Source organism: Garra rufa, chromosome 6 (genome assembly GCF_049309525.1).
Source record: "Garra rufa chromosome 6, GarRuf1.0, whole genome shotgun sequence".
NCBI lineage: Eukaryota > Metazoa > Chordata > Actinopteri > Cypriniformes > Cyprinidae > Garra > Garra rufa.
Window position 1 is genome coordinate 11,756,747 of NC_133366.1, and position 12,203 is coordinate 11,768,949.

Consider the following 12,203-nt stretch of genomic DNA (forward strand, 5'->3'; position numbering starts at 1 on the left):
TGAGAAGTGATTGACGTGAGCGTAATCCAATCGCTGCAGTTTATCCAGGCTATCACCGCGAAGGCGGGATTTCCTTAAATCATTCACTTTCCGGCTACTCCATTGAAGGGCACCAGTTTGCTTGGTAAGTCATGTTTCACATTTTAATAGAAATATCTTCTATTCAGCGTGTTTTAGAAATCTTGCCGTTTTAATATTGCTTGCAATACGAATATATACTGCTCGGTAAAACTCACAGATCGCATTTGCCATAAAGACGCTAGGTTTAGCTAACGAACTAAGATGCTAATATACAAATTATAATATTAAACCTCTGAATTTAAAACTTGACATATATAATCTCATGTTAAAGCTACAACTACATATTAGGAGCCACATAAAAGCAGCCTGTCATTATCCCAATATGTAGTGTTGTCCTTTACGCATTTTGTGTGACCTTACGTATTTATGAGAAACAGTGCATATCTTGATGAATTTATTTTCATTTATGAACGTCTATCAACAGTTTGCGCACAGAAATCATGGGAGGACACGACGCAGGAACTCAGCACCAGTTCACTGGCATCGCCAAGTACTTCAACTCATACACAATCACAGGCAGGAGGAATGTAAGTTAAACCGCACCGAAATGATACAAGTTCTGGCATAATTTTGCAAACTGAAGTACTTAAGTAAACCAAACTATCTTTTCTCTTGACCTTAGTGTGTGTTGGCCACATACGCCAGTATTGCAGCCATTATCCTCTTCTTCAAGTTGAAACCCAAGAAGCAAAAGGCCGTGAAATCAAGTTAATTTATAGTAGGTGCCACCCGAATTTAACTTAAACCAATTTACGTTTTCAAAAGTTGCATTCTGACTCTCTTTCCCTCTGTTTTCAGGATGTTTGTGATGAAACTAGGGGTGCGGAAAGCTGGATGTCCTTGTGTTGACCTTATCACTATGGTTCAGCTATGTAAAGAATAAAAAGATCACTTGTACCAAACAAACACTGGGTAGAAAACTTGTTTTATTTACACTTTTTAGGCACCGGTATTAAAATTTGTACAGAAATTGAGATCATATGCAACACATTTCAAAAACAATGACCAGAAGTTCTTCATTTACAAAAACAAAAGGAGACCAGCCACATCATTATGAGCCGTATGATGCATAAGGGCCTCGAAAACAAATGTGGCAGTGATGATATCGATGAGGAAAAGAAACAAGCTTACCATGAGCATCAGGTATAATGCAAGAGGTATTAATGGCTGCTCCCAGGTAGCTCATGTACGCTCAGTGCTTGTTGGTTCATTATGATGAACCATTATTATGAACCCATTTCACATGTTCGGATGAGCAGTAATTGTGATATAATATGCACCATTCACAAAAACAAACACAGCTATGTAAAGTCATTGTCCTCAGGAATACACAGCCACTTCACTGGGAGTTGTATGCGCCTGTGGCCAGTAGTAGGTTGCGTCTGGTGAAGTGCAGATGGGTGACGGGTGTGGATTTGCTGTGGTACGTCCCGAGCAGCAGTTCATGCGAATTATCGGGCAGGTGAATGTGGCCAGTCGCTGCGGTGAAGTCGTCTGTCTCCACGTCATCGAAAGCCTTCAATGAGTCCCACAGCCGAACGGTGTTATCCATAGAGCCTGGAGCAAAACACATAGGATTTCAAGTTGAACTGAATGACATTTATTGCTATTAAACCTGTGAGGACTGACATGAAATTTTAGTGAAAAAGATATCAATTAAATGCAACAGTTTATTCAAAACACATTTCAGTTTTATTCAGTGGCCCAAACTGAGCAAAAATTTGATGCAGAAACTGATCTTTACATGACCGAAAAGTAAGATGAAATTCTGATCGCTTGTAATGTAAATCAATGAGATCTGTATAACAGACTCCTTACATAAAATGCATAAAAATATAAGCTGTCACTCCATATCATCCAATGTTCCTCAAAAGCCTGATTTATCATATTTCACAAATTTAAAATGTAATTATTTTGAAAGAATGATGTATGGATTATCAAGTAAACACAAGAAAAAAGACATACCACAACCGAAAAAGGGAAGTTTTTAGAATTGTACTAAAAAGCCTCTGACTTAAAAAAAAAAACGTATACAGGAGACATTCAGTGGATTGTGTGCGGACCTGATGCGAGGATTTCTCCGTCTCTGCTGAACTTGAGGGCATAAATTGTGTCTGTGTGACCCTTCAGCTCTCCGATCATCAGCCCATGTCCAATATCCCATAGTAAAACTCTCCCGTCTGTGGATCCAGATGCCAGGAACTTTCCGTTTGGTGAGAATGCTAAACAATGGATGGGCCCCTGAAAAACAATCATTATCACTTTTTTAATGTTACTCAAATGACTCAAAAATTTGGCTATATAAGGGCCATTGGGTAATAAATTACAAATGAGATGGACAAAGTTGAGCAGGTTTGTCAGTGATGGGGTTGAAATGACATGACAAGTAGTTGTTCATGAGTCCCTCGTTAAACAGCCTGCTATTCTTGAGAAAAATCCTTCAGGACCCACATATTCTTTGGTTTTCCAGCATTTTTGTGTATTTGAACCCTTTCCAACAATGACTGTATGATTTTGAGATCCATGTTTTCACACTGAGGACAACTGAGGAACTCATATGCAACTATTACAGAAGGTTTAAACACTCAACTGATGCTCCAGAAGAAAACACAATACATTAAAAGCCAGGGGTGTAAACTTTTGAACAGAATGAAGATGTGTACATTTTTCTAATTTTGACTAAATATCATATTGTTTTCATTTAGTACTGCCCTTCAGAAGCTACAGAAGATACTCATGTTTCCCAGAAGACAAAATAAGTTACATTACCCTGATCTTTAAATTCCAAAAGTTTTCACCCCCTGGCTCTTAAAGGAACACTCCACTTTTTTTGGAAATAGGCTCATTCTCCAACTCCCCCCGAGTTAATAAGTTGATTTTTACCGTTTTGAAATCCATTCAGCCGTTCTCCTGTTCTGGCGATATCACTTTTAGCATAGCTTAGCATAGATCATTGAATCCTATTAGACCAATAGCATCACGTTCAAAAATGACCAACGAGTTTCCATATTTGTTGTATTTAAAACTTGACTCTTCTGTAGTTATATCGTGTACTAAGACCGGTGGAAATGCAAAGCTGCCAGTTTCTAGGCTGATAAGATTAGGAACTACACTTCCATTCCGGCGTAATAGTCAAGGAAGTTTGCTGCTGTAATATGGCCGAAGCAGGCAGAGTATTATCAGAAATGAGTTCCCAGCTAGTTTAGCATTTGCGTGGTATTACTGCTCCTGCTTCAGCCTTATTACGGCAGCAAACTTCCTTGACTATTACGCCGGAATGGGAGTGTAGTTCCTAATCTTATCAGCCTAGAAAATTGAAGCTTTGCATTTCCACCGGTCTTAGTACACGATATAACTACAGAAGAGTCAAGTTTTAAATAGGACAAATATGGAAACTCGTTGGTCATTTTTGAACGCGATGCTAATGGTCTAATAGGATTCAATGATCTATGCTAAGCTATGCTAAAAGTGATATCGCCAGAAAAGAAGAACGGTTGAATGGATTTCAAAACGGTAAAACTCAACTTATTAACTCGGGGGGAGTTGGAGAATGAGCCTATTTCCAAAAAAAGTGGAGTGTTCCTTTAATGCATCGTGTTTTCTTCTGAAGCAGAACAATGGATAGTTTAACTGTTCAGGACAAACAAGGGACTCATGAATAACTATCACTAAAAAAAACAAAAACAGCTGTGGATTATTCAGGTAACAAGACAGTGTAAAGAATCAAGTGCATGTAAACTTTTGAACGGTGTCATTTTTAAAAATTTCTCTTGTAGACTATATGTAAACGTCTTTTATGTGAAATATCTTATTCAGGTCAGTACTAAACAAAAAAATACCATGCATTTTGCATGATACATTTACAGATACATTTCGCGGATTCTGCAAGGTGTATGTAAACTTTTGACTTCAACTGTAAATAGCACTAAAAGGGAGAAAATTAATAATGAAAGAACTTCACAGAGACGGCGATGCAGTGCACTTTCAAACACAAATGAGACCAATGGGATTTCCTTTGCAGTACTCATATAATTCAGTCACCGTTGGAAGCTTTCAATACCTTGTGACCTGTGAAAATGCGGACACAGTTTCCATTCAGGACATCCCAGAGGCGTACAGTGCGGTCAGTCGAGCCTGTGGCCACATAGTTAGAGTTGGGGTGGAATCGCGTGCAGGTCACGTCAGCTAGATGCCCAGCAAATATCCGCAAGGGCTGGTAATGATCTGTCGCCCAAAGACTGGGAAGAAAATGAAGATATCCTATTTGATTTAAGTCTTGAAAACAAGTCTTTTGCAAATCTTGCCATTCACAAACAGATCTTTTTATAACCACATTGTGAAACAGACTATATGATAATCATATGATAAGCTATTTGACTGAAAACCTGTCAAAAAATATTCATGTTACATTTCTTCCTAAAATCCAAAAACAAAATTTAATTTTGCTTAGTATTTGTTGATTTAAAGGGATAGTTCACCTAAAAATGAAAATTATGTCATTAATTACTCTCCCTCAGGGCCAGAAAGCTCTTGGATTTCATCAAAATGATCTTAATTTGTAAACGAAGGTCTTACAGCTTTGGAACGACATGAGGGTGAGTTTTAAAGAGTTTTAATTTTTGAGGAAATAACGAGAATCTACCATACCGTGCTACTCTGTCGTGTCCTCCAGACACAAAGTAATAACCGAAGGGTGAGAACTGAGTGTCCCACACTGGATAGTTGTGTCCTTTATACCCCACGAGACATGTAAACGTCTGCAAGCTCCACAGTCTGATTGTACTGTCCTCAGAACTGGACAACAGATAGTTCCTAAGAGACAAAGAGATATTAAAGCACAGTTAGATGCATAACACTGCAGGAAGATAATGAATAATGCAAAAAATGTTTAGTCTATAGCAAACTATTTGTTTGATTGTACTCATGCGTACACACCTCACCACTGTCCTGTATTACCTAGCGATACTTTAGAGGACGCATTTGATACCTGTCTGGACTGAAGCTGACACCATATACAGGCCCGCTGTGACCGTAGAGGATCTTTGACTCACTGGCCGTCTTCTCATCCATGATTCTCTCCAGAACATCATCAGACTCTTTATCAATCAAATTCAGCTCTAGAGAACAAGACAGCAAAATTGAAATCATATAAGACACCATACACCACTTACACTGGAGTCTAGAAGAAGAAAATTTGGGATTGTCTTTAAAAGTAAAGTAAAGTTTAATATATAGGTATCTATCTACGTACCTGCTGCAGATTTGACTTTTCGTAATTTTTTGGGTGTGACGCTCCATACTCGGACCGTGGAGTCTGAAAACCCTCCCGCTAACAGACTGGAGTCGTCTGTGAAGTCTACCGCTGTCAAACCCTGAGCAACACACACACAATCAGCATGTGTGAAGTCCAGCAACACCAAACTAAACCATCAACAGAAACACTACCAACCTGGTAGGCGTTGAGGAACGTATAGAAGCAAATGGAAGGCAGGTTCTCTGGGCCGAGCCGGATTCTTTTGGTGCTCTCCTTCAAGTACATGATCTTATCCAGTTTGTCCGAGTCTTTCAGCTCCGGCAGAGGGATCCTGTCAGACAGAGAGGTTATGAAACTATACAGTTTTCAATCATTTTTAAGCATCATCTAAATTGTATTGAAAAATATATGTCCAATATACTCCATCTTTTAAAAGTTTGGGGTCAGTAAGATTTTTTAAAGTACCTGAAACAAGTCTGTGTTTAAAATAGCTGTTTTTTATTGAAAATATTTTAAAATGTAAGTTATTTCTGTAATGCAAAGTTGAATTTTCTTCAGTGTCACATGATCCTTCAGAAATCATTCTAATATGCCCATTTATTTTCAATAAACAATTTTATTATTATCAATTATTATCAATGTATTCTTCTAACTGAAAGAAAAAAATGTGTCACTTTTAAATTTAATGTGTCCTTTTTGTAAAAAAAAAAATGTTATAGAAGTTCACTTCCAGAACCAAAAGTTACAGATAATGTACTCATCTTCTTGTCATCCAATAATATGTTCATGTCTTTCTTCAGTCACAAAGGTTTTTGAGGAAAATGTTTCATTTTTCTCCATATAATGGACTTAAATGGTGCCCCGAGTTTGAATTCCCAAAATGCAGTTTAAATGCAGCTTTAAACGATCCCTGCTGAGGTAGAAGGGTCATATCTAGCGAAACGATTGGTTATTTTCATTTTAAAAAATACAATTTAAATACTTTTTAACCTCAAACGCTTGTCTTGTTCTCCCTGAACTCTGTGTATTCTGGGTTAAGACAGATAGGGTATGTTGAAAAACGCCCATCGTATTTTTCCCTTAACTTCAAAAATCATGCTACAAAGCTACAGAAGTACCGACCCAGTGTTTGCAAAGTGAACATGCAAAAAAGATTAAACATGCTTAACAAAAAAGGTAAAACAGCGATGTAAGATGATTTTAAAGTTCAGGGAGAGCAAGACAAGATGAGCGTTTGACTTTAAAAAGTATATAAATTGTATTTATTTTATGAAAACACCCGATTGTTTCGCTAGATAAGACTCTTCTTCCTCGTCTGGGATCATTTACAACCACATTTGGGATCGTTTGAAGCTGCATTTAAACTGCATTTTGGAAGTTCAAAATTGGGGCACCAATGAAGTCCACTATATGAAAAAAATCGACAAAATTTTACGACTGAAGAAAGAAAGACATGAAAATCTTGGATCACAAGGGGGTGAGTACCTTATCTGTAATTTTTTGGTTCTGGAAGTAAACTTCGCTTTTAACTTCAAATTTCAAAAACTGATTATACAAGTAATTTCAATCTGTCATACCTGTTCTGTTGAGGAGCGTTGGGGTCTTGTTTCTTACTCTTGGAGCCCATATTGTCCTTTTTTGTTTTCTTCTTCTTTGGCTTCCCTTCCTCATTCTCTGCTTCCTCATCTTCATCATCTAACGGGACCTCGATCTCTGGCTCCTTTAGCAGCCCGTAGAATACCTGGTACCATTACAAACAAGACATTACATCATTAACACAATCATTTTTGAACAAGATATGATTTTAATTCAAAAGGTGATAGTGGGATGTTTTTTAAAATCTCTTTAAATGAATTTCCTTAAAAGTGCAAACTCTCCACTGTGATCTCATCAAATATCTAAATCAAATTAAGAAAACATCCCTTATACACTGACATCCAAAAGATTTTCATTTAGATTTTAGGAAATCAATACTTTCACTCAGCAAGGGATTAAACTGATCAAAATGGACAGTAAGTCATTTATAATGTTGCAAAAGATTTCTATTTCAAATAAATGCTCTTTTGAACTTTTTATTTATCAAATAATTCTGAAATAATATATCATGGTTTCCACAAAAATATTAAGCACAAATGTTGTTGTTTTTTTTAAAGATTGATACAAAGAAGAAATGTTTCTTGACAGCAAATCAGCAAATTAGAATGATTTCTAAAGGATCATGTGACACTGAAGACTGGAGTAATGATGCTGAAAATCCAGTTATTTTAAACTGTAATAATACTATTTACTATGTTTTGACCAAATAAATGCAGCTTTGTTGACCATCAAACATCAAACTTTTTAACTGTATATTTTTTAAATGTAAACATATCTAACCTTGGCTTTATTAACTTCTCGTCTGGCCTCTCCCGCAAGACTGCCGGACATGCTGTCGATCTGGCCCTTGCTGCGAGGCATACCGTCAAAGATGTCAATGTACAAGTGCTCTTGAATGATGTTCCATATCTGGTTATTATGCCTTTCCTGCAAGTGTCTCTTCAGCAGCTGGTACGAGTCTCTGGAGATGCGCAGCACGAATCGGCTGGTGCGAAAGTCCAGCAGCGCCTCGTTCCCCTTCAGGTGCTCTTTCTTACTGAGGCCACAGAGAACACGCAGGTCATCCTGATAGTAACACTCCTGATCACCGCTAAACCTATCAGGAAAGATGAACTGGTTAAGTCACTACTGAAGAGTCCAGTGTTTTATTTAAAGAATAAAACGTGCTTTATGAATAATTCCACATGCAAACAAGATCTGATGCTTACTTATCAAAGAAAGCCTTTGCTTCATTCTCATTGTTGTTGTAGACCAGCTCCAGGTACATGTGAACGAACAGAGGGTAGAAGAGCTGGGACAGCTCCGCTCGGTGACAGTCCAGAACGGACTCTATGAAGCTCTTCAGGCCGCTGTAGTACACTTTATACAGGGATGGGTCCCCCTGCTGGCTGTACGCTGACAAGACCACACTAACATCTGGATGGTCCTCCGCTCCTGCAACAAACAACATAAACATCAATGGCAAATCACACCGGGAAATGTATGTTTGCATGATCTATGATGCATCTGCATATTAAAAGACCAGGGATATCAGAGATTTCACAAATCTTTTTTTATTCCAGAATTGAGATTGTATTATATTTTTACGAATATTTTGAATTGAACTTTTAATCTTTAAATTTAGATTTTTCATTTTAATTTTAGTTACAATTTTAATCAATGTATTCAAATAAATAACTATAATAACCCTGATATCTACACTGACTTGTTTGAAGAACTATTTACAGTAAATACAGTAACAAAGTTATGTTACAGCAATATTTATTTGTTTATCAACTATTTTTTTTTTACTTATTTTATTTTGAACCACAACATTGCAGTACAGTGTTACAATTTAGCATGTTAATCCAAGTTTTAATGTTTTTTTAAAGTCTCCAAAGTACAGCAAAAACCGTGAAATTTCAAAATATTTTTACCATGTAAAAGATCTATTCGAACATATTTTAACTTATTCCTGTGATTTCAAAGCTGAATTTTTAGCATCATTACTTCAGTCACTTGATCTTTCAGAAATTATTCTAATATTTTGATTTGCTGCTCAAAAACATTTCTTCTTATTATTATGTTGAAAACAGTTCAGTAGATTTTTTTTCATGTTTCTTTGATGAATAGAAAGTTCAAAAGAACAGCATTTATCTGAAATAGACATCGTTTGTAACATTATAAATGTCTTTATCATCACTTTTGATCAATGTAAAGCTTCCTTGCTAAATAAAAGTATTTATTTCTATAATTTCTTTCCCAAAAACAAAAAAAATAATAATAATAACATTACAAAAGTTTTTTTTTTTTTTTAATTTTAGATAAATTCTAATATTTGGATCTTTCTATTCATCAAAGAATCCTGAAAAATATACTCAACTGTTTTAAATACTGATAATAATAAAAATGTTTCTTGAGCAGCAAATCAGCATATGAGAATGATTTCTAAAGGATCATGTGACACTGAAGACTGGAGTAATGATGCTCAAAATTTAGCTTTGATCACAGGAATAAATTACATTTTAAAATATATTCAAATAGAAAGCAGTTATTTTAAATAGTAAAAATATTTAACAATATTAGTGATTTCGCTGTACTATGAATCAAACAAATTCAGGCTAATTATTTTCAAAAGTATTTTTTTTTTAATTCAGCCAATGCTTATGTTAATTCAAGACAAATAATAATAGTGTTTTGTAGTTTTACTTTAAGTTGCCTATTATAAACCTGATATCTATTCTACTTCAAATTATTTGTACAACTATTATTAGTAAACACAGTAACTTATATTATATATAATATATAACAAGTTATATTACAGCAATATTTAATTTTTCTGTGCATCTACATATAGTACAGAAAAAAAACATCACCTAAATGTAACCAGACCTTTTTATATGTATGAACTTTCTGCACAAAGTGGCCAAATGATGGTAAAAAATGTCGTAAAGTCATTATTCAAATGCACTATATCTATGTAAGATTATATGGAGGGTTATATTGTTGATGCAATTGACCTTTTGTAAAAACTACATCAACATCATAGGAAAAACATAAAGCTGAATTTGTACTGATGTTTTTAACAACTTAAAAGGTGCCATGCACCTTTTAGTTTATTTATTAAAGCTGCACTGCATGGTAAATATCATGAATCAGAAGTTGTAGGTGACACTCACTCTTAGTTGGCATGGGAGTCAATGTGCTTTGGGGGGCGGCTGCTGATGCCATGGATACCCGGCTGAGCAGAGAGTTTGCCTCCCCTCCATCCCCTTCAGCTTTCCCTCCTCCGCTGCCATCGAGAGCCTGTAAATCCTCCTGGTCTTCGAGACCGGCTTCCCGCCGCAAGATATCCACCGACTCCGTCAGTTTATTCCGCTTTAGAAACTGCAGAACTGCGATCAAAGTTTGCTGGTCCTCCATCTTCGGAGCCGCGCCGGCGGGGGCAGCGGTGATGGGCGATGAGGACAGGGTCCCGCTGGCTGTGTTCCCCGAGAGGTTTGACGTCCCATCGCTGAGAATTTCTGGCTTTGTTTCTTTCTCTGCGTCCAGCTCCATCGGTCCATCTTGCACAGCCGCCATTTTTCCCTGGCGCTGGTAGCAATGGCGTCATGACGTACGCAGCGTAGTACGTCATGACGTACTGAGTGCTTTTTTGATTCAGTAGCTAGAGTACAGTGAAAGAAAAAAAAGAAAAAAAAAACCTAGAGTACAGTGTGATTTAAAAAAAAAAATAAAAAATAAGTGGCAGTATTTGCCCGTTGAAACTGAATGTTTTGAGGCATTTTTCTTTTGGAAGGGCATTTAAAAAAGATAAATAAATAACATAATGTCGTCCCTGTACGTCACACACTTAAATTTAATTTGAATAAATTAATAGAAATACATTAAAATCTAAGAAATTCTTGATATTACATATACAGCCATATTAAGTATCATATTACATCATAATAAAATAAAGGCGAACGCAACAAGTATACGTTTTAAAAAAATTCTGAAAACCTTATTTTACACAGTATCTACTGAAAGTATTTTTTAAACAAATATTAAATATGTTACATATATTTTAACCCTCTACAAATAGTCCTAAGTGGCTGTACGTAGATTTTGGAATTGACACAATAGAGAACAACCATCCAGACAAGTCATAGATCCCTGATATTTCTTAAAATTTACATTATATTCCTATAAAGTGGAATTCTCACACTTAATCATCATTGGTTTGAGGATTCTCCACCCATTTCCCTTCAGGGCGCGCAGCTCAAGGAGCGCGTACGTCACGTAAACGCGTTCACAATTTCGAAATCAAGTTGCGTTGTTGAGCGGAGAGCTTTACGTTTGAAAGCGCATCTTTACGTAAAAGACGTATTATTTTCCAAAGCGACTGTAGAGGCCCTAATGTAACAGCGAGAGATGAGGGAAGAGAGGGAGTAATGCGCCATCCTTTACTTTCCGGTAGGAAGTAGTGGTGGGAACTCTGACTAATTTCAGTGAGTCGGTTCTTTTGAACACTTCGTTGCAAAGAATCAATTCAGGGATTCTTTACGTCATGACGAAAGTACGTCACCACGTGGTCCCGGCGTGGCTCTAAACGGTACAGTACAGCCACATGTAGACACATATTTCTGTTTATTATTTGATTGTGCCAATGCTGCACACTCCTTTAGTTTAAAAGACATCATTTTTTTATTATTATAATAACACTAAAAATAAACCACTGGAACAGGTTATACATATTATTAATATAAATATATATTTATTTATTTATTTTATATGGTAATTTTTTCATTCACACACAAACATTTGCAGATAGTTTCCCATCCTATCCCCTTTTTAAAGCTGAATTTAACTAATTTTAAAATCGCTTTATCTTATAATGAATTTAAAAAAAATAAGGTTCCTGAAATATTACAGAGAAGTATTTATAGAAAATCCATACATTTTAGATGCTTTCCTTGTGTATGATTGTTTGAATCTCATTGTAATGTCTCTGTAATGTCCTCTGTAAGAGGGTTTTATGAATTTTTTAAATTTTCAAAAAAAAAAATTATTTAGAAAATTATTCTAATAATAATATACCAATAATATAGCCTGGAAAAATCCAGACCCTAATCTATTAAGATTCAAATTGTGCTCTCGCGAGACCTCTGGATTTCCAGGGTACCAATAATACATAATTACAATAATAATAATTTAACAAATATAATAATTATTATAATAATTATTTATTTAATTAATTACATTTATTTCTTGTTGTTTATGTAACATTTTAATTTATTATAAATATATATGT

At 35.8% G+C, this 12,203-nt stretch overlaps 2 protein-coding genes across 2 annotated transcripts; one reads left to right on the forward strand and one right to left on the reverse strand.

Moving 5' to 3' along the window:
• The first annotated feature begins 69 nt into the window (after positions 1–69).
• On the forward strand, positions 70–987 carry atp5md (ATP synthase membrane subunit k). The gene is made up of 4 exons (XM_073842438.1): positions 70–124; positions 506–608; positions 704–799; positions 880–987. Exons 2-3 carry the CDS (start codon positions 522–524, stop codon positions 791–793), a joined length of 177 nt encoding a protein of 58 aa, XP_073698539.1. The 5' UTR covers positions 70–124; positions 506–521; the 3' UTR covers positions 794–799; positions 880–987.
• An 11-nt stretch (positions 988–998) lies between these two features.
• On the reverse strand, positions 999–10,509 carry taf5 (TAF5 RNA polymerase II, TATA box binding protein (TBP)-associated factor). Its single transcript, XM_073842437.1, has 11 exons — positions 10,090–10,509; positions 8,140–8,365; positions 7,712–8,027; positions 6,913–7,076; positions 5,531–5,666; positions 5,333–5,453; positions 5,069–5,198; positions 4,729–4,893; positions 4,142–4,319; positions 2,145–2,322; positions 999–1,638 (listed from the first exon to the last, which is right to left on the reverse strand). Exons 1-11 carry the CDS (start codon positions 10,490–10,492, stop codon positions 1,421–1,423), a joined length of 2,235 nt encoding a protein of 744 aa, XP_073698538.1. The 5' UTR covers positions 10,493–10,509; the 3' UTR covers positions 999–1,420.
• Between the last annotated feature and the right edge of the window lie 1,694 nt (positions 10,510–12,203).